Source organism: Coregonus lavaretus (genome assembly GCF_964263955.1).
Source record: "Coregonus lavaretus genome assembly, chromosome: 21".
Lineage (NCBI taxonomy): Eukaryota > Metazoa > Chordata > Actinopteri > Salmoniformes > Salmonidae > Coregonus > Coregonus lavaretus.
In genome coordinates this window covers 44,610,148-44,634,027 of record NC_140008.1, presented here as the reverse complement: position 1 = coordinate 44,634,027, position 23,880 = coordinate 44,610,148, and the positions used below count along the sequence as shown (strand labels likewise).

Sequence of the window (23,880 nt, the reverse complement as noted above, 5' to 3'; positions counted from 1 at the left end):
CGCAGATCAGCTCAATCAGGTCGCCCAACTGAAAGATGTCAATTCTGCCAATGAGAGCATTACAAAATGAATGAAAATGAGCTTCATGTCAAATTCAACCATTAGTCTCATATGGAATTCTCGTCTAGTCACATTTTTGTAGACTAAAATGAAAAGTAATTTGTAATAGGTATTGTTTTTTTTCAGGGCGTCTCGTTATCATCATAGTTTTAGTCCGAAAAAATTGGTTGATGACGAGTTTTTTATTCGTCATAGTCATCGTTGACTAAATTAACACTTGATGTGTATGCGTGCATATGTGTGTGCAGGAGCAGTGTGTTCTGTGTAGTGCTGAGCGATTTAGTGCTTTTTGAGGTCTGTTTCAGTTTGGTTTTTAAAAAATAATCACGGTTTTTGATTTAGGTTTAGATGTAGGTGTTATTATATTAAATGATTTATTTGAAATTATTTTAGAGCTTTTTCATTGAAGTTCAAAATATTCAGAACATTCATTTGCCACAACATTGAAAACATCCCATTGTGTTATTCCTCTTTTTTTGGGATGACTTCATTATTTAATTCCTTAGTCATCATCTCATCTCTGCTCAGGCAGTAGCAGTCAGCCAGCCAGACAACTATCTAACGTTCTCTGTGCTCTCCAACGAGTCACCCTATTTAGCTAGGCTAGCTAGTAGCTGCCTATGCTGAAGAGCTGTCTGACAAAATCACAATGTTATATCTTCGAAGTAGATAGGGCATACTTTCAAGACTGCTAATTACCAAGTACTACAACTATCAAATCGGGTAGAGCTTCCTCACGATAGGCCTGGGCGATATGGCCAAAATATCATATGATGGTATTTCATGTTTTTGAATAATAAAAGTTATAAATATGCTTTATGAGTAGTTCATGACCCTAGGATGGCAACACATACAATGACCCTAGGATGGCAACACATACATTATTCTGATTTGTTTTATATGGTTCAATCTAACAAAAATGATTTTCTGCATTTCCTGCACTTTTGTTTTCATTTCCACACTGTGCCACGCAGGGCTGCATGATATGGGCATAAAATCTAGACCTAGTTAATTGGTGAACTGTTGGAATCATGGAAATATAAAGATTATTTTAATTCTATAGTTGGAATATACTGTAGTGGGGCAGCACCTTGAAAATATTGTTGTTTGACATTACAATGAATGAATAAACCAGGGAGGAATTATTCACCGTATAGGAACCAAAGTTTTGGTCAGTGTTTCCAGGTGACCCTAATTAGAAGTTACATTGTTTTCCTGCCTCATGTAGATAGCTTCTCCATTTTGTTGTGTTACAGCCTGAATTCAAAATGGATTAAATAGATAATGTTCTCACCCATCTACACGCAATACCCCATAATGACAAAATAAAAACATGTTTTTAGAAATTGTTGCAAATTCATTGAAAAAGGAAATACAGAAATATCTAATTTACATAAGTATTCACACCCCTGAGTCAATACATGTTAGAATCACCTTTGGCAGTGATTACAGCTGCACATCTGGATTGTACAATATTTGCCCATTTATTATTTTAAAGACCACAAAGGTTTTGCAATGCCTCGCAAAGAAGGGCACTTATTGGTAGATTGGTACAAATAAAAAAGCAGACATTGAATATCCCTTTGAGCATGGTGAAGTTATTAATTACACTTAGAATGGTGTATCAATACACCCAGTCACTACAAAGATACACATGACCTTCCTATGTCAGTTGCCGGAGAGGAAGGAAACCGCTCAGGGATTTCACCATGAAGCCAATGGTAACTTTAAAACAGTTACAGAGTTTAATGGCTGTGATAGAAGAAAACTGAGGCTGGATCAACAACATCGTTGTTAACTTATGTCCTGTATACAAAGTGTTATCTTTGGGGCAAATCCAACACAACACATCACTGAATACCACTCTTCATATTTTCAAGCATGGTGGTGGCTGCATGGGCAAAATCCTAGAGGAAAACCTGGTTCAGTCTGCTTTCCAACAGACACTGGGAGACAAATTGTGAATCGTTTCAGGAAACTAGGCGTATGTCGCGCGTTACTACTTCACAGGAGAGCCATTTGAACGTAAACTTTTTTTGTTTTATCAAAATGCGTTTTTTTTGGCAGAAATGCCTTCTGGGACATGTGAGCTTTCATGTGCCTTAATAACAAACGTGTATGCCATCTGTAAATACGAATACAATTGTTATATTATGAGCCTAGTTGGTTTAGCCACGGAAAAAGACAGCAACCTTGCCGCTAGCCATGATTGGCTGAGATAATTGGTGGGCTGGACATGCCGAGAGATGAGTTCAGATTGGTCTGCCATGTAGCACGCTTCTGTCTATAAAATTAGTTGGTCAGTATGTGTAGTTAATCCTTTCTAACACAGCTTTTTTCAAAGATATCACGTAGTAGAACTCCATAAGTGTTGCTCTCCACTTTCTTGAGGACCGAGCTTTGAAATCATTGGAATTAGACTACGATAGCTAAGGAGATGGAGAAAATTCTGGCGTTTTATTGCAAATATTCAGACGGAGTCGAAAAGAGGACACACAGAAGGCTGTTGTATAAAAAACCTGTCTCCTGATTACATCTTCAAACTAAGAGCAACCATGGCATCCGTGACAGAGAGGGAGAAACGTCCATCCATACGTAAGATAGTCTAACTAACTACATTGTCAGATAATACACGTTTCTCATTTTGTCAGAAAGTAATTTTTGTTTCAAGTTAGTGTACTGTTAGCTAGCTAGCTAACATTACACGTATGATCTGTGTAGTAATATTATTTGTATCTCTTAGCCATTTGCATTGCTAGTTATAGCCTAATGTTAGCTAGCTAACATTGAACCTGGTTGGTTAGCTACCTGCAGATTAATGCAGGGTAGTAACGTTATGAGTTGGGATTATGGTTCATTGTTTAGCTAGCTAGCTACATGTCTAAACAAAACACTCCACTATGCAAGTAACCATTTCAATAGAATGTTCCTGTCACTGCGACAACTGTCGATAGACGTAGCTGGAAAATTCGGTCTTGCTATCTGCTCAGATTTCAGAGCACTCTCGTCTGAGTGTGCCAGAGAGCAGAATAATTGACTAATTTGCAAACGCTCAACACCCGTTGAATATGGCCGGTGTCAGTAAACGTTGGCAAAAAAGCTTAATGAAATTGTTGACAGCATCACAGTTGCAGTCACCAACGCTCTGGATAACATAAAAACAGCCTAACCAGCTCTGCTTGGGCTACTAAAATGGTCCGATTGAGCAGTTCCCTCATTTGTGTTTGGAAGTAGCTAGCAAGCTAGCCAACGTTAGCCAGTTAGCTTGGGTGTTTGACTACTGTTGTTAGGTCAGAACGCTCTAATCAACCCTACTTCTTTGCCAGAGCGTCCAGTGTGCGCTCTGAACGCTCCGAGAGCGAAACGCTCTGAATTTATGAACGGACAATTTGACAACGCTCTGAGTTTACGAACGCCCAGAAAACATTCTGGCACACCAGATTAAGTTTACGAACACACCCGTAGTATAAACCAGCCTTTAGTCTTGAAATCTTTGGTAGTTTAGTACATGGCCTCACATGAATCCTTAAAGAGATGGGTCGGGCTAAAGCTTAAGAGGGTGTGAACGATGCTGAATGGGTGTAGACTAAGAAGAGCTCTCCATTAGGTGTACCAAAACATTCAAGGGCCATTTTCTCAAAAGTGAGGTTACAAGTTTATTGACTTTCAAAGCAGAATTACTTTCCCATTGTTCCTCAACTGTAGTGTATGATATACCATTTTCTAGCTCTGAGTCTCTACTTTTATCCAATGTAAAAACATTATTTTTTCAAATGTTGCTACATAAGACCGAATCGAGCCGGTCGGTCACAATTCACCTTTCAGCAGGACAATAATCTAAAACACAAGGCCAAATATACACTGGAGTTGCTTACAAAGACGAAATTGAATGTTCGAGTGGCCTAGTTATAGTTTTGAATTAAATCTGCATGAAAATCTATGGCAAGACTTGAAAATGGCTGTCTAGCAATGATCAACAACCAACTTGACAGAGCTTGAAGAATTTTAAAAAGAATAATGTGCAAATATTGTACAATCCAGGTGTGCAAAGCTCTTGGAGACTTACACAGATGACTCACAGCTGTAATCACTGCCGAAGGTGATTCTAACATGTATTGACTCTAAGGTGTGAATACTTATGTAAATAATATATTTCTGTATTTCATTTTCAATAAATGTGCAACATTTAAATGAATACTTTCTGAAGGCACTGTATCTTGACTCTTCTGGTTTTAAGACTACACAAACACAGTCAGCCATTTTCCACCTGTCATTGAAAAATGGAACGAAATGTACTTGTCTGTATTAATTGTTAGGCTATATTGTTTGTTTCATGTTGTTTCATTGAAACAAAACAGAAAAAGATCATGTTGACAGACAGTCATTAGTCGGCTGGTATCAGATACGCCTATCTAGACTCATCCTTTTATGATTGTAATCAGAGTTTGTCTTTACAAACACAAGTGGAATGTGTTTGTTTGTCAAGTGATCATTAGCATCCTCCTTGGCCTTCCATCTCCAGACATCAAACAGAGACGGTCATACTCAGCGCTAACAATGCACCAAGCCTCGTGCCTTCTGCTGTAAGGCACCTGCAGGAGTGACAGCAGCAGGACAAAAGGCCTCCCACCTCTAAATGTCCTCAGAGCTGGTCTGGAGAGTACAGGCCAATAGGCTGAGAAGTGGCCTGAGCCTTTACACACGTGCCAACTAGTCTGAACAACAGAGGAAAGGAGGGGGAGGAGAAAGCCTGACACCTGCAGGCACTTTAGGCCTCGGCTCAATGGCAGACATTTGTACTATATGTGGGTGGTGAGGTGGGGTGGGCAACTGAGAGGGTGGATGGAGAGGAGCATGCATGCACAGTTTACACACACACACACACACACACACACACACACACACACACACACACACAGGAGAATTGTGTGTACTTGGAGTGCGCGTTTGTGTAGAGGAGAGGTGCTAGAGTGAGGCCACCATTGAGATGAAGACAGAGGAGATAGTATTGTAGTGAGACTGGAGGGCTTCCAGCTTTAATGGGCTGACTAAGTCCTGTTGGCCCAGGAGACCGAGGCCAGATACTTCAAAGCTAGGAGGGGAAGGATGGAGGCAACAAAAGCCATAACACGCACACACTGTGGGCCGGTGAGCTAGTTTGTGTGGGCAGGCAGGCAGAGGCAGGGGTGTATAAATCACGGCAGGCCTCCCATGCAGGCAGGCAGCACCATTTGTGTTGTGCTATTTACTTCTGCTGGGAAATAATGATTAGCCTATAAACCTGTGTGTGAGAAATGTAAAGGAGGCCTATTTATAGTGGGAGAGCGAGCAGTAGAAATATGGATCGCTGCTCTGTGGCCTGCCTCTTCCTTAAGGCCTCAGCATTTTTCTCTCTCTTTTCTTTCTCGCTCTCTCTCATCTTCCCCCTGCTCTGTTGGAGAGGGTGAAGGTCTAATGAAGAAGGGATGAAGAAGAAAGAGAAAGAGAGACTAGTGTGTTATTGTGTTTGTCGATTCTTTACCAGTTGAATATCGCAGTAAGGTCTATTTGATAGAATTATTGGTTGGTTCCTCTTTTATTTAGATAATTTTCTCTCACTATCAAATCTGATTAACATCGTTAATGAATTCTGTTTTGAGAACTTTTGAAAGTGGAAAGTGTTTGACTGTGTCTGTGTTGCTAACTGTTCTGTGAAGCCAGTTTCAAAGCCTCCTCTGCTCTCACACCCAGAGAGACAATGAGGTCTCTCCCTTTCTTAATCCATTACATCCTGAGATACCAATTCAAAGACCACTGGTGGTGGAACGAACACACACACACAGTTCCGTCCGTACTAATGATTTTAATAGTGATTAAAATCAATGGGAGAATGTAAAATATGCCTCACTTCTTTAATATCTCAAGCCTGCCTTCATTAGTGTCTGTGGCTTCAGTCAAAGCCTAGCTGAGCAAAGCAGAGCCATCATCAGTTCAGATGAGGCCTGGGCCCATGGCTTTCATGAAAACAAACTCAAAGGTTTCCCTGCTTCTTGTAATCATGGACACCACGTCCACCTTCTTCTGTTGCTCAAAGGTGCCTTTGATTCACACAGATCCTATACCCAAATCACTGATTTATTTCTCTTTATCTATGCCTCTGTACTCCCTCTTTCTTTCTCTATTGCTCTGTATGTCTCGTCCTCCATTTCCCCCCTCCTTCCTTTCTATCTGTTTCTCTCTCTCTCTCTCTCTCTCTCTCTCTCTCTCTCTCTCTCTCTCTCTCTCTCTCTCTCTCTCTCTCTCTCTCTCTCTCTCTCTCTCTCTCTCTCTCTCTCTCACAGCCATTTGAGGAGAGAAAGCATACAGGCTCATCAGTCTGTGTTCATATCCATGGGTCTGGGCTGTATATAGGGAGGAATGTTGCTCTCTTCTCTACACCTCCCTCCCTCCCATCTCTCCTTGATCTACTTTTTAAACCCCCTCCCTTTTGTTTTTCTTCCCTATTTCCACAATGAATAATGCGGAGAGGAGGAAGTGGGGATAAAAGTGAAGCTAAAGCCAGTGTCCTCTCTCCCAGCGCTCCGCTCCATCACACTCCATACCAGCTCATCAGGCTAACGAGGAGAGAGACTGGGGGATGGGGAGGAGGGAGAGGGTAGGGGTTTAGGTGTCAGCGTTTGGGTTTGGGTGGGAAACTGGGGGGGTGAAATTATGTATACTAGTCAGTGGTCCGTGTCTTTTGTAGGCAAAATTCAGAAAACATTGCTCAGAGATCATTTTAGTCAAAGATGGGATTGAACATAGGTGGGATTGAAAAACAGTTGTATGGACCTTTTAGAATAAGAAAACCGTATCTAGATGTAGGCCTATCTTTCTTTGTCGGAAGATCGCTTTGTCAGACATTTTTCAAAAAAAGACAGTTGCTTTATTTTGTCTCCCCAGAAACAGTTTGACTGAATTGGACTGTGTGTTTAAGTTTGAGTGCTACATTGCTCACATCGTTTGCTCCTCCAGAGTGAGTGAGTGCTTGCCGTTAATTGTTATTTCCTCGTTAGTGCATCTCCCCTGCTCTGATGTAAACTGGCAGTCTTAATTGATCCTGTTAACGAGGGTGTGGGAGGGAGAGATGTTGAACCCAGATGCCTCGTGGGTATTTTGACATAGGAGCCGGGTAAGTGAGAGGAGAGGGGTGCTAGAGTCAGCTCCCATCTGAAACGTCAGCAGGAGAGGAGACTGATGTGTTAATAACCACTAGTGAGGGTGACTCGTGGCCCAAATAACACCCCAGCCTAGCCAAAATGTCAGGCTGGACCACCGCAGACACTCACTGCATCCTCGCTAGCTTATCATTTACATTTACATTTACGTCATTTAGCAGACGCTCTTATCCAGAGCGACTTATGGACCACAGCCAGTGATCAAGAGGGGAATGGTCCAGCTAGAAAAAACATATCTTCAAGACCAAATCAGTTACGGGCATTTTTTTTGGTATGTCATTTAGACAGCTGTTGTTTGTATAAAAATGTAGGGAATTTTTTGATACAAGATTTAGGGTAAGCTGTCAGGCTTTGTTTAATTTATTCCTTGATGACTTTATTCATACATTTCTGCGCAGATCACATTGTAAATAAAACCAAGTTCTGATGGTGTTATAGTCTCCCTCTCCAGCATTTGGGTATTTTTCATTCCACGAATTGAAAAACCCTTTGCATTTTGAATGATGTTAAATTGCTTGGAAACAGGCTTTTAAAGCACTTCCTGATTTGGCCTTGTTTTTCATCAGTGGTCATTAAGAAATGCTAGCGGCCATGACTGAAGGCAAATGAGTGTTGTCTTGCGGGTGTGTCTTTGCCAGTGTCTGGAATGTGTTTCATAAGACTCTTGTTCTACAACACCTTGCTACGAAAGTAGCTTGCAACTTAGTTTCAACGTTTCATCACGTCATGTAAATACATGTTACCGTAGAAATGGCATCACCTCCGAGTTGAATGCCCGGTCTTGAGTCAGCTGTCCTACAACACAGCTAGTTTTGTCTCGTCCTTCCTTATGTCCGCTGTTAGATCTTTCCCGGGGGGAAAATCCCAGAACTACTAATATCCCTACAACAGGTGTAGGCTACATGTGGACATTGCACAAACATCACCCAGCTTGAGTGTAGATAGATTTATCAACTAAAATGTGTGTTACAAAGACAAAACATTTTATGCTGTAAATATCATATTGTTGTACTTATAAAGACACTATGCCTACACTTACCTAGCAAATAAAAATAAGTTGTATATAGAGTACAACTTCAGCTGTTTAACCAGAACTAGAATGGCATTCTGTTAGTCTATTTGGCCAAATCTAAGGATTTGGTTGTCTAATCACACACTGACATGCACAGCTCTCTGGGTGAGGTTCTGTCTTCAAGGTTATGGACAGGTGCAGACTGGCGGCAGGAAGGGTGGAGTGCATGACACTCCATCCTGGATATAACAGAGTTTCCCTCAACCCACGGGTCCAGCAGGCAGAGTTCCATACCTACAGGCAGATGTGACATGCAGGAGGATGGCACTCTTCTCATACCACTCTGTAGGCTACTGACCAGTTCAAAGCTTCCTCCAGGAGGATGCTTTGCATCGGTCAGTAGCCTACAAAGTAATATGAGAAGAGTGCAATTGCTTAACTTATGTAGATACCCGAAACAACATGATTAGAGATCCTGATTCACAGCTAATTCAGAAGGGACACGTGCCAGCATGGCACTGACTTGTTGGCATTACTCACTTGGGCCCAGGAGTAGTCCGTTGGCACAGTGGAAGGGGGCACCCCGTTACAACAGACACACATATACACACAGCACTGATTACATTATCAATGGTGTTTCGGTGAATTCCAGGACAGATAGTATTTTGACCATTGACCAGATAAAATGTGACCAACCTGATTTATGTGTCCTCCATTACTCTGAAACGGCTAGCAAGCTAGTATCCAAGTGCCTGCCCTGTATGGATCCTAAATGCCAATGGGCTACAGTTGGCTGTTGTTAGCAAGGTAGCTAGCTAACGTGAGCTATGCACATCTTCCTCTGACATCACATTAAACGTTATGATCAAATAATGTTGTATAACTAAAAGTAGCTACAAGCTAGCTAGTACCAGCTATCTACTAGCTAACGTACTCACCAACACCAGTGGTTTGACAGTTGACAGGCAGCAGAAGTGACCGTGTTGGATGTAATCCATTCCTGGCCATCTGGCAATGTTGTTGAAATGCATTGGAAGTTCTCACCGACTTTATGGAAGCCCATTTTCACTCCTACTTGCCGAGCGAAATGTGCGTGCGTAGCACCCTTGACAACAAATGTCAAATATGCAGCCTTGACAACAAATGTCCACATGGCAGCTGTGGTGGACGACAACGTGTTGTCTCTGGGCAATTGGGCATCATTGGTAAAAGTGGGCATGGAAGTAATCCATACCCAACCCACCAGTAAGTCATGATGAACTCACAAAACTCAAACTGACTTAATGACCAAAACTATCCTATTTACACTTTGTAGTCAATTGTGACACAAAGTGTAATGAATGTTTCTGACTTATATCAATGCCACATATGTCGTTTAAAACCAGAGAAGTTGGTTATAAGGGGCAGTTGACCTTTTAATGTACATTTAAAGAAGAGGAAAAAAACGTTCCCAATATATGTGCACACTTTTTAAGAATTTCAATGCCCGACACTGAGGCAAATGAACGCTGAATACCCAAAAACAAAAGCCTAACCAAACCAAAGTCAACAACAACGGTGGCGGGCGGATCTACAGCTAATTAGCATGATTAACCTAAATCACCCTGATTCTATCGCCACGGAGACGGTGTGTCATTCAGTAACTCCTAAACTGAGCATTTTAATTGGCTACGTGGGGGAACACTGGAGCTCTGTCTTCTGTCCTGACAAGCAGACGGAGATGGACAGACAGTCTCGCAGTGAAGGATACACACAAGTGTGACTCGTGTATGTGTGTGTGTGTGTGTGTGTGTGTGTGTGTGTGTGTGTGTGTATCAAGCAGTGTGTTTGTGAAAGGGAATGTTCGTATTGTATTCCACTCCGTCAGTGCGTCAGAATAGTGTGTGTGTGTGTGTGTGTGTGAGAGAGCTGATGCTGATGGTGACAGCTAGTGAGTCATTATAATTGTGAAGCCTCTATCTATCTACAATGCCTTCAGAAAGTATTCACACCCCTTGACTTTTTCCACATTTTGTTGTGTTACAAAGTGGGTTTAAAATTGATTTAATTGTCATTTTTTGTCAACGATCTACACAAAATATTATTTCAAAGTGGAAAAGAAATTCTAACATTTGTTTTAAAAAAAGGTATGAAAAATAAAACAATCATATCTTGATTACATAAGTATTCAATCCCCTGAGTCAATACATGTTAGAATCACCTTTGGCAGCGAGCACAGCTGTGAGTCTTTCTGGGTAAGTCTCTAAGAGCTTTCCACACCTGGATTGTGCAACATTAGCCCATTATCATTTTCAGAATTCTTCAAAGTCTGTCAAATTGGTTGTTGATCATTGCTAGACAAACATTTTCAGGTCTTGCAAAGGTGAATTCATCTCCCAGTTTCTGGTGGAAAGCAGACAGAACCAGGTTTTCCTGTAGGATTTTGCCTGTGCTTAGCTCCATTCCGTTAATTTTTCATCCTGAAAAACTTATCAGTCCATAACGATTACAAGCATACCCAAAACATGATGCAGCCACCACTATGCTTGAAAATATGGAGAGTGGTACTCAGTAATGTGTCGTATTGGATTTCACCAAACATAACACTTTGTATTGAGGGCAAAAAAAATGCAGTATTACTTTAGTGACTTGTTACAAACAGGATCCATGTTTTGGAATATAGTATTGTGCAATAATTACAATGTTGTTGATCCATCCTCAGTTTTCACAGTCAATAAACTCTGTAACTGTTTTAAAGTCACCATTGGCCTCATGGTGAAATCCCTGAGTTGTTTCCTTCCTCTCCAGCAACTGAGTTAGGAACGACACCTGTACCGTTGTAGTAACTGGGTGTATTGATACACCATCCAAAGTGTAATTAATAACTTCACCATGCTCAAAGCAATATTCAATGTCTGCTTTTTTTTACCCATCTACCAAATAGGTGTCCTTCTTTGCAAGGCATTGGAAAACCTCCCTGGTCTTCGTGGTTGAAACTGTGTTTGAAATTCATTGCTTGACTGAGGGACCTTACAGATAATTGTATGTGTGGGGTACAGAGATAAGGTAGTCATTCAACAATCATGTTTAACACTTTCACACAGAGTGAGTCCATGCAACTTATTATGTGACTTGTTAAGCAAATTCTTACTCCTGAACTTATACAGTGGCGAGAACAAGTATTTGATACACTGCCGATTTTGCAGGTTTTCCTACTTACAAAGCATGTAGAGGTCTGTAATTTTTTATCATAGGTACACTTCAACTGTGAGAGACGGAATCTAAAACACAAATCCAGAAAATCACATTGTATGATTTTTAAGTAATTAATTTTTCATTTTATTGCATGACATAATTATTTGATCACGTACCAACCAGTAAGAATTCCGGATCTCACAGACCTGTTAGTTTTTCTTTAAGAAGCCCTCCTGTTCTCCACTGATTACCTGTATTAACTGTACCTGTTTGAACTCGTTACCTGTATAAAAGACACCTGTCCACACACTCAATCAAACAGACTCCAACCTCTCCACAATGGCCAAGACCAGAGAGCTGTGTAAGGACATCAGGGATAAAATTGTAGACCTGCACAAGGCTGGGATGGGCTACAGGACAATAGGCAAGCAGCTTGGTGAAAAGGCAACAACTGTTAGCACAATTATTAGAAAATGGAAGAAGTTCAAGATGACGGTCAATCACCCTCGGTCTGGGGCTCCATGCACAGCCAGGACAACTAAGGAGTGGCTCCGTAAGAAGCATCTCAAGGTCCTGGAGTGGCCTAGCCAGTCTCCAGACCTGAACCCAATAGAAAATCTTTGGAGGGAGCTGAAAGTCCGTATTGCCCAGCGACAGCCCTGAAACCTGAAGGATCTGGAGAAGGTCTGTATGGAGGAGTGGGCCAAAATCCCTGCTGCAGTGTGTGCAAACCTGGTCAAGACCTACAGGAAACGTATGATCTCTGTAATAGCAAACAAAGTTTCTGTACCAAATATTAAGTTCTGCTTTTCTGATGTGTCAAATACTTATGTCATGCAATAAAATGCAAATTAATTACTTAAAAATCATACAATGTGATTTTTTTGATTTTTGTTTTAGACATGCTTTGTAAGTAGGAAAACCTGCAAAATTGGCAGTGTATCAAATACTTGTTCTCCCCACTGTAGGCTTGCCATAGCAAAGGGGTTGAATACCTATTGACTCAAAACATTTCAGATTTTCATTTGTTATTAATTTGTAAAAACACAATTCCACTTTGACATTATGGGGTATTATGTGTAGGCAAGTGAAAAAAAAATCTCAATTGAATCCATTTTAAATTCAGGCGGAATCACAGAAAAGTCAAGGGGTGTGAATACTTCTGAAGGCACCCCTATCTATCTATGTATGTGTGTGTGTGTGTGTGTGTGTGTGTGTGTGTGTGTGTGTGCGTGCGGAAAGTATTCAGACCCCTTCCCTTTTTCCATAATTTGTTACGTTACAGCCTTTTTCTAAAATTGATTAAATTATATTTTCCCTCAATCTACACACAATACCCCATAATGACAAAGCGAAAACAGGTTTTTAGACATTTTTGCAAATGTATTAAAAAATATAATCACAACTTATTTGCGTAAGTATTCAGACCTTTTGCTGTGAGACGCGAAATTGAGCTCAAGTGCATCATGTTTCTATTGATCATCCTTGATGTTTCTACAACTTGATTGCAGTCCACCTGTGGTCAATCAATTGAATGGACATGATTTGGAAAGGCACACACCTGTCTATATAAGGTCCCACAGTTGACAGTGCATGTCAGAGCAAAAACCAAGCCATGAGGTCGAAGGATTTGTCCGTAGAGCTCCAAGACAGATTGTGTCGAGGCACAGATCTGGGGATGGGTACCAAAACATTTCTACAGCATTGAAGGTCCCCAAGAACACAGTGGCCTCATCATTCTTAAATGGAAGAAGTTTGGAACCACCAAGACTCTTCCTAGATCTGGCCACTCGGCCAAACTGAGCAATCGGGGGAGAAGGGCCTTGGTCAGGGAGGTGACAAAGAACCCGATGGTCACTCTGACATAGCTCCAGAGTTCCTCTGTGGAGATGGGAGAACCTTCCAGAAGGACAACCATCTCTGCAGCAGTCCACCAATCAAGCCTTTATGGTAGAGTGGCCAGACGGAAGTCACTCCTCAGTAAAAGGAACATTACAGCCCATTTGGAGTTTGCCAAAAGGCACCTAAAGGACTCTTAGACCCTGAGAAACAAGATTCTCTGGTCTGATGAAACCAAGATTGAACTCTTTGGCCTGAATGCCAAGTGTCACGTCTGGAGGAAACCTGGCACCATACCTCTGGTGAAGCATGGTGGTGGCAGCATCATGCTGTGGGGATGTTTTTCAGCGGTAAGGACTGGGAGACTAGTCAGGATCGATGGAAAAATGAAGGGAGCAAAGTACAGAGAGATCCTTGACAAAAACCTGCTCCAGAGCGCTCAGAATCTCAGACTGGGGTGAAGGTTCACCTTACAACAGGAAAACGAGCATAAGAACTCAGCCAAGACAACGCGGAGTGGCTTCGCGACAAGTCTCTGAATGTCCTTGAGTGGCCCAGCCAGAGCCCGGACTTGAACCCGATCGACCATCTCTGGAGAGACCTGAAAATAGCTGTGCAGCAAAACTCCCCATCCAACCTGACAGAGCTTGAGAGGATCTGCAGAGAAGAATTGTAGCGTCATACCCAAGAAGACTTGAGGCTGTAATCGCTGCCAAAGGTGCTTCAACAAAGTACTTAGTAAAGGGTATGAGTACTTATGTAAATGTAATATTTTTGCAAAAATGTCTAAAAACCTGTTTTTCTTTGTCATTATGGGGTATTTTGTGTAGATTAATGAGGAAAAAAAATGATTTAATCCATTTTAGAATATGGCTGTAAAAAGTAAACTGGTAATGGCCATCCACAAATTAATGCATGCCATACAAAATGTAACATATCATACTAAACAGATGTCTTGGATTTACGTACAGAATAATACTCATATGAGCTTTTATGTCCGCTTGTTCTCATGTTGTCTGCTGTGACTGTGCACCTTCCCATTTCCCAACCTGGTCTCAGAGCATTTTGTATTGTTCTGTACGTAAATCCAAGACATCCGTTTAGTATGATATGTTACGTTTTGATTCTTGCAATACAGGCATTTTGAATACAGGCATTTGGAATAAGGTAAAATTGTTAACCCGCTACTCCAGTTTATCACATAAAATGTATATGCCATATCTCACAATCGATTGGACTTCCTGAATTTAGTATTTTCGCTGTGACAGAACATTTATATTTTTCGTAGATTTGCGTTATTCCACAAAGTTCTATCTAGCGCTGCAGTGAGTGGGGGGCTATATAACCCTGTGATGTGCCTTTCGCTCTACCTCACTCTTCCTGAGTGAAGGAGGTGCACACTTTGACACAGTCCAACAATGAGTCAGAGGGGTTTAGGAACATAGACACATTGTCTAAATTTGCCGTCATTCCCCTGAATTACCATAATCAAAATGTGATTTCTGTTATTCTGAGCACCGTAGTTGGACGGCCTAATGGGTTACGCACCCAACGCAAATGGGTCCGGTAAATCTCCCAAATGGCCTGTAAATTAAAATCTTCCCGGTCACATTGTCTGGCGCCACATTTTCCTAACGGAAACCCTGGTGTGTGTGTGTGTGTGTGTGTGTGGAAGGTCCAACTCCATAACACAGAGGCTATCAGGTCCATAGAGACCCAGCCAGCGAGGCAGATCCAGTTCTACTGCAATGTGACACCCTCTGGGTCACAGACAGGCAGACCGACAGTTCCCAGGCAGCAGAGTCCTCAGCATCAAACTATTGTCTCAGGTGCTGTAATGCTCCAGAAGTGTGGTGTTACTAGTCTCTGTATGTTGAGTGTCTGGTGGCGGAGTTCTTCTGTAGAGGGAATGTTCAGGTAACAGGAGGTTCTACTTATGTTTTTATTATTTTTAAATACATGTTTTATTTAACCAGAGAAGCCAGTTGAGTACAAGTTCTCATTTACAACTGCGACCTGGTCAAGATAAAGCTAAGCAGTGCGAAAAAAACAACAACAGACTTACATATGGAATAAACAAAACGTACAGTCAATAACACAATAGAAAATATATATACAGTGTGTGCAAATGTAGTAAGTTATGGAGGTAAGGCAATAAATAGGCCATAGTGCAAAATAATTACATTTATACATTAGTATTAACACTGGAGCGATAGATGTGCAGAAGATGATGTAAATATAGAGATACTGGGGTGCAAATTAGCAAAATAAATAACAATGTAAATAACAATATGGGGATGAGGTAGTTGGGTGGGCTAAATACAGATGGGCTGTGTACAGGTGCAGTGATCGGTAAGCTGTTCTGACAACTGATGCTTAAAGATAGTGAGAGAGATAAGTGTCTCCAGCTTCAGAGATTTTTGCAGTTCGTTCCAGTCATTTGCAGCAGAGAACTGGAAGGAATGGCGACCAAAGGAGATGTTGTCTTTGGGGATGACCAGTGAGATATACCTGATGGAACGCATACTACGGGTGGGTGTTGCTATGGTGACCAATGAGCTAAGATTAGGCAGGGATTTGCCTAGAAGGGATTTATAGATGACCTGGAGCCAGTGGGTTTGGCAACGAATATGTAGAGAGGGCCAGCCAACGAGAGCGTTCAAGTCACAATGGTGGGTAGTATATGGGGCTTTGGTGACAAAACAGATGGCACTGTGATAGACTACATCCAATTTGCTGAGTAGAGTGTTGGAAGCTATTTTGTAAATGACATCGCCGAAGTCAAGGATCGGTAGGATAGTCAGTTTTACGAGGGCATGTTTAGCAGCATGAGTGAAGGAGGCTTTGTTGCGAAATAGGAAGCCGATTCTAGATGGAACTTTGGATTGGAGATGCTTAATGTGAGTCTGGAAGGAGAGTTTACAGTCTAACCAGACACCTAGGTATTTGTAGTTGTCCACATATTCTATGTCAGAGCCGCCGAGAGTAGTGATTCTAGTCGGGCAGGCGGGTGCAAGCAGCGTTCGATTGAAGAGCCTGCATTTAGTTTTACTAGCGTTTAAGAGCAGTTGGAGGCCACGGAAGGAGTGTTGTATGGCATTGAAGCTCGTTTGGAGGTTTGTTAACACAGTGTCCAATGAAGGGCCAGATGTATGGAAAATGGTGTCGTCTGCGTAGAGGTGGATCTGAGAGTCACCAGCAGCAAGAGTGACATCATTGATATACACAGAGAATAGAGTCGGCCCGAGAATTGAACCCTGTGGCACCCCCATAGAGACTGCCAGAGGTCCAGACAACAGGCCCTCCGATTTTACACATTGAACTCTATCTGAGAAGTAGTTGGTGAACCAGGCGAGGCAGTCATTTGAGAAACCAAGGCTATTTAGTCTGCCAATAAGAATGCGGTGATTGACAGAGTCAAAATCCTTGGCCAGGTCACTGAAGACGGACACAGTACTGTCTTTTATCGATCGCGGTTATTATATCGTTTAGGACCTTGAGCGTGGCTGAGGTACACCCATGACCAGCTCGGAAACCAGATGTTTCTACCTGGTTGTGAGGGAAAATAGTGAGGTGTTTTTGTGACTGTTTACTGAAGGTTGTGTTTGTGTTTCCTCAGGGGTGTGAGGGATTGATCTCCTGTCACCATGGACATGGACACCCAGCCACAAGGCCAGCAGGCAGCAGTACCCGTGTTCCAGCCACAGGTAAGATCCCCTCAACCTTACCATCAATTTTACCCTCACCCTAACTCTAACCCAACCACAGCAGGCAGCAGTACCTGTGTTCCAGCCACAGGTAAGATCCCCTAAACCTTACCATCAATTTTACCCTCACCCTAACTCTAACCCAACCACAGCAGGCAGCAGTACCTGTGTTCCAGCCACAGTACGATCCTCTTACAGTGCCTTGCAAAAGTATTCATCCCCCTTGGCATTTTTAGTATTTTGTTGCATTACAACCTTTATTTGTTTTTCATGTAATGGACATACACAAAATAGTCCAAATTGGTGAAGTGAAATGAAAAAAATAACTTGTTTCAAAAAATGCTAAAGAATAAATAACGCAAAAGTGGTGCGTGCATATCTATTCACCCCCTTTTGCTATGAAGCCCCTAAATAAGATCTGGTGCAATCAATTACCTTCAGAAGTCACATAATTTGTTAATTAAAGCCCACCTGTGTGCAATTTAAGTGTCACATGATCTGTCACATGATCTCAGTATACAGTGGGGAGAACAAGTATTTGATACACTGCCGATTTTGCAGGTTTTCCTACTTACAAAGCATGTAGAGGTCTGTAATTTTTATCATAGGTACACTTCAACTGTGAGAGACGGAATCTAAAACAAAAATCCAGAAAATCACATTTGTATGATTTTTAAGTAATTCATTTGCATTTTATTGCATGACATAAGTATTTGATACATCAGAAAAGCAGAACTTAATATTTGGTACAGAAACCTTTGTTTGCAATTACAGAGATCATACGTTTCCTGTAGGTCTTGACCAGGTTTGCACACACTGCAGCAGGGATTTTGGCCCACTCCTCCATACAGACCTTCTCCAGATCCTTCAGGTTTCGGGGCTGTCGCTGGGCAATACGGACTTTCAGCTCCCTCCAAAGATTTTCTATTGGGTTAAGGTCTAGAGACTGGCTAGGCCACTCCAGGACCTTGAGATGCTTCTTACGGAGCCACTCCTTAGTTGCCCTGGCTGTGTGTTTCGGGTCGTTGTCATGCTGGAAGACCCAGCCACGACCCATCTTCAATGCTCTTACTGAGGGAAGGAGGTTGTTGGCCAAGATCTCGCGATACATGGCCCCATCCATCCTCCCCTCAATACCGTGCAGTCATCCTGTCCCCTTTGCAGAAAAGCATCCCCAAAGAATGATGTTTCCACCTCCATGGTTCACGGTTCGGATGGTGTTCTTGGGGTTGTACTCATCCTTCTTCCTCCAAACACGGCGATTGGAGTTTAGACCTAAAAGCTCTATATTTTTGTCTCATCAGACCACATGACCTTCTCCCATTCCTCCTCTGGATCATCCAGATGGTCATTGGCAAACTTCAGACGGGCCTGGACATGCGCTGGCTTGAGCAGGGGGATCTTGCGTGCGCTGCAGGATTTTAATCCATGACGGCGTAGTGTGTTACTAATGGTTTTCTTTGAGACTGTGGTCCCAGCTCTCTTCAGGTCATTGACCAGGTCCTGCCATGTAGTTCTGGGCTGATCCCTCACCTTCCTCATGATCATTGTTGCCCCACGAGGTGAGATCTTGCATGGAGCCCCAGACCGAGGGTGATTGACCGTTATCTTGAACTTCTTCCATTTTCTAATAATTGCGCCAACAGTTGTTGCCTTCTCACCAAGCTTTTTGCCTATTGTCCTGTAGCCCATCCCAGCCTTGTGCAGGTCTACATTTTTATCCCTGATGTCCTTACACAGCTCTCTGGTCTTGGCCATTGTGGAGAGGTTGGAGTCTGTTTGTTTGAGTGTGTGGACAGGTGTCTTTTATACAGGTAACGAGTTCAAACAGGTGCAGTTAATACAGGTAATGAGTGGAGAACAGAAGGGCTTCTTAAAGAAAAACTAACAGGTCTGTGAGAGCTGGAATTCTTACTGGTTGGTAGGTGATCAAATACTTATGTCATGCAATAAAATGCAAATTAATTACTTAAAAATCATACAATGTGATTTTCTGGATTTTTGTTTTAGATTCCGTCTATCACAGTTGAAGTGTACCTATGATAAAAATTACAGACCTCTACATGCTTTGTAAGTAGGAAAACCTGCAAAATCGGCAGTGTATCAAATACTTGTTCTCCCCACTGTATATACACCTGTTCTGAAAGGCCCCAGAGTCTGCAACACCACTAAGCAAGGGGCACCACCAAGCAAGCGGCACCATGAAGACCAAGGAGCTCTCCAAACAGGTCAGGGGCAAAGTTGTGGAGATGTACAGATCAGGGTTGGGTTATAAAAAATATCCGAAACATTGAACATCCCACGAAGCACCATTTTAATTCCATTATTAAAAAATTGAAAGAATATGACACCACAACAAACCTGCCAAGAGAGGGCCGCCCACCAAAACCCACGGACTAGGCAAGGTCAGAGAGGCAACAAAGAGACCAAAGATAACCCTGAAAGAGCTGCAAAACTCCACAGTGGAGATTGGAGTATCTGTCCACTTTAAGCCGTACACTCCACAGAGCTGGGCTTTACGGAAGAGTGGCCAGAAAAAAGCCATTGCTTAAAGAAAAAAATTTGCAAACACGTTTGTTGTTCGCCAAAAGGCATGTGGGAGACTCCCCGAACATATGGATGAAGGTACTCTGGTCAGATGAGACTAAAATTGAGCTTTTTGGCCATCATGGAAAATGCAATGTCTGGCGCAAACCCAACATCTCTCATCACCCCGAGAACACCATCCCCACAGTGAAGCATGGTGGTGGCAGCATCATGCTGTGGGGATGGTTTACATTGGCAGGGACTGGGAAACTGGTCAGAATTGTAGGAATGATGGATGGCGCTAAATACAGGGAAATTCTTGAGGGGAAACTGTTTCAGTCTTCCAGAGATTTGAGACTGGGACGGAGGTTCACCTTCCAGCAGGACAATGACCCTAAGTATACTGCTAAAGCAACACTTGAGTGGTTTAAGGGGAAACATTTAAATGTCTTGGAATGGCCTAGTCAAAGCCCAGACCTCAATCCAATTGAGAATCTGTGGTATGACATAAAGATTGCTGTACACCAGCGGAACCCATCCAACTTGAAGGAGCTAGAGCAGTTTTGCCTTGAAGAATGGGCAAAGATCCCAGTGGCTAGATGTGCCAAGCTTATGGAGACATACCTCAAGAGACTTTCAGCTGTAATTGCTGCAAAATATGGCTCTACAAAGTATTGACTTTGGGGGGGGGTGAATAGTTATGCACACTCAAGTTTTCTGTTTTTTCGTCTTATTTCTTGTTTGTTTCACAATAAAAAATATTTAGCATCTTCGAAGTGGTAGGCATGTTGTGTAAATCAAATGATACAAATACCCCCCAAAATCCATTTTAAATCCAGGTTGTAAGGCAACAAAATAGGAAAAATGCCAAGGGGGGTGAGTACTTTCGCAAGCCACTGTACATTTGTGTTAACTCAGAAATACTCATTCAGATTTAGGGTAGGCCTATACTTGAATTTTAAGTCAATTAATGTAAATTACTTAAAGTACAAATTAGGCTACAGGCGATTCCAAGTAAAGTTGGGAACAAAATATATGTCAAAATTACTGTATTTGTAACAGTATTATAAACAATCCAAGTTGTAATTTTACTTACCCCTCAATCATACAGTATAGGCAGATAGGATAGGCTAGATGAATGGTGGAGAGAGAGTTAGTATTGATTGAAACTCTGCAGGCTTGCGGAGCTTGACCTCCCATTGAGCAGCTTTTGGTTCGATAACATTCAGGTTGTTACGTTGCAAATCTGGTCACCGTTGGAATTTAATAGCAGTATCGTACATCAGCTTTATCGATCTCCTTCATAGCACAAGGATGTTTCTGGCCCCACCATGTATTGAATGGATTTAGAACAAAGAGGATCCGTCCATATCCATATGTTGAAGAGGAAATGGGAAAACAACCATTTTTTTCTAACACAAACAAATTGTCCAAATTTTCTTGTGTATGCAAAGCCAATGCAATATTAACTGTGAAATCGCCAGGGTGTTAATTCATTTGAAGATGTTTAATTTAATTGAAGGATAATTGGGTTGTGCACAGAAAAGGAAAGAGCGAGAACTAGCGTCCCCCCACACTCGCAATATCATATTCCAATATAACAGAGTTGTGGTAATAATTTCCTCTGTTTTTCACACCAGTATTTAGCTTAATTTCAGTTCATGATCTCTTTCATTATTGTCTTAAAATATAGGAAATATATTTAGAAGTAGGCCTAATAACATGCATATTATTAGTTTATGCAAGATCAGATTTTACAGTTGGGATGTCAAACACCAGTCCTATGCAGATCTAGACATTATTCTGCATCCTGTTAGACACAGTATGGAGCTGGATGCCTATCAGCAGACGGATCCTTCTCTTTCAACAAGTCATCAATCTATTTCACACTTTTTCTCAATTTAATCTGCTCGGCAAAAACTGAAAATGTGAATTGTATATGCATGCGTTGAATGACTTGCTGGCGATATCATATCTCTAAGTCCCGGAGGTATGATGCATATGCATTAGGTAAAGTGGATGAGCTGGTACCTTGTGCATTTTTAATAGTGCATTTGCTCTTTGAGTGGGAGAGAGAGATTCTCAAAATGGAATTTGAACGTCGCAGCAGGTTTTGACAGAGTCAGATCTCTATGTGTGTGTGTGCGTGTGTGAGACAAGGCGGAGGGTTTTAAGTGAGCGAACGCACCGTGGTACAGGAACAGATTGAAGAGGAGCAGAGAGAAACACCAGCGGGGTAGGGAAGGAAGGATGGAGTGATGAATATTGTATGGCGGTGCTGAGTTGGCTGGGGCTGACGAGAGGATAGATGTAGGTGAAAGAAGAGTGAGGTGAGGAGTACAGACAGAGGCTGGTGATGGGGAGAGGGGGGTAGAGGGTGGGTTGGTGCTCTGTGGGAGATGGCACCTCTACCGGCTCCCGCTGGCCTTTCTCTGGCAGCTGCTGGCACTGCCACACTGTCGCATCACACCTCACATCTCTCCCCCTCTTTCTCTTCCTCTCCCCCTCTGTCTCTCTTGTCATTTATTTTCATCTCCTTCCTTCTCTCTCTCTCTCTCTCTCTCTCTCTCTCTCTCTCTCTCTCTCTCTCTCTCTCTCCCTCTTCTCTTCATGTCTCTGTCAGTTGCATGTGTCTGTGTCACCACTGATCAGCCCATATCACACGTCATCTATGCTTCTGTCTTCATGCCTTTTCTCTTTTTCTCTCTTCCCAGCGCTCTTCCTCTCATCTCCCTGTCAGTGAGTCGCCCAGGGTCTGTGTGTCACTGGTGGCCACCCTGTCCCACCCCGTCCCTCTGCCACCTCTACAGCACGCTGTCCCTCACAGACATGCTTGTCCACTCCCCCACAATGCCTCACTCTTTCCAACAAGGAGGAGCTTGAGCTAGATGCCACGAGTCTGATTCCCCAAAGCAGAGGCCTAACTTCTACTCTCACCAACTACGGGTGTGTTCCTCGTTCACATTTATGGCCCAAATTCCCACAAGAACTGATTGGAAATTGAGACAGAAAATGATGCACGTCTCTGTTACTAACTCCCTGCAAACGCGCACACGCGCACACCTCCCCTTCCACAAGCTGAAATCTGTACAAACCTCTCCTCTCTGTGCCACTCCTCTCCTCTCGCTGTTTGCCCAGTGACCCCTCTGTCGTCAGGGGTGGAGCTGCTGCGCCTCACCCACGTATGCGTGTGTCAGTGTGTGTGTGTCATCTGGGAGCGGCTGTGTGTGTGTGACACGCCAGCGCGGGCGATCAGACGGCCTGTCAGTCAGGAGGGCCCGGCTGCCCTTTGAAGGCCAGGCCAGGGGCCGACAAGGTGCCGCAAATGGCCTGTGAAGTTTACATACACTGCCCACTGCTAAACAGATTAGCTCTAATGAAGTGTCTAATGCTGGGCCCCCTGCCTGACATAATCCTGCCTGGCAGCCCGGCCCCTCGGCTCACAAAAAAACTGCCCCCTCCGGCCCTCTGCGCTCCCCCTCTCCTAGCCCTCCCCAGCCCTGGTTCACCCCTCGCCTGCCCTCGCCTAGCCCTCCCAAGCCCCTTGCCCGCTACCCAAGGCGACGCCACGTGGGGAGGTGCCCGTTGTTAATCACGCTGGACAGTGTGTGATCTGACATGCAAATATAGGTCATTGCATATGTAAATGTGTTATTAGGGGGCCGGCATGCCAGAACACATTAGTGAGACTGTGCTCTCAGCAGGAGGCTGTCACAGCGCTTTACGGGCTCATGCTAACATTTGTCAAGCTACCATGCAGCGAGTGAAAGCTATGCCCTCGCTCTATTTCTAGATCTAGCTCTCTCTCTCTTTCTCTCATTCCATTTCTCTCCTCCTAACCTAACACCTCTGCTCCTCCACTCCTTCTGCTCTTCTTTTTCCTTCTGCTTTTCTCTGTGTGAAAAACACTGTAGTGACCACTGTTTCTCTCTCTTTGCTCTCTGCTTTTGACCTTGGACAGGGTTCAATCAGTATAACATCTGTATAAAATGGTATTTAAAAATCATGTTAAACACTATTATTGCACACAGTGAGTCCATGCAACTTATTATGTGAATTGCTAAGCACATTTTTACTCCTGAACTTATTTAGGCTTGCAATAACAAAAGGGTTGAATACTTTTTGACTCAAGACATTTCAGCTTTTCATTTTTAATTAATTTGCAAACATTTCTAAAAACAATATTCCACTTTGAAATTATGAGGGTATTGTGTGTAGATCAGTGACACAACATCTAAATATAATCCATTTTAAATTCAGGCTTTAACACAACAAAATGTGGAAAAAGTAAAGGGGTGTGAATACTTTCTCAAGGCATTATAAAAACAATCTATTCATACTAAGAGGATACAGTGCTATAAAACGG

The 23,880-nt window shown here is 42.7% G+C and overlaps 1 protein-coding gene across 1 annotated transcript in view; it reads left to right on the top strand.

Annotated features, from left to right (window-relative positions):
* The window catches only part of nek7 (NIMA-related kinase 7), a 123,119-nt gene that overhangs the window by 55,352 nt on the left and 43,887 nt on the right, over positions 1–23,880 (top strand). Inside the window, exon 2 of the mRNA XM_084185814.1 lies at positions 16,901–16,988. Within this exon, the coding sequence (XP_084041940.1) occupies positions 16,929–16,988 (60 nt within the window). The 5' untranslated portion in view covers positions 16,901–16,928. The remainder of the gene's footprint in view (positions 1–16,900; positions 16,989–23,880) is intronic.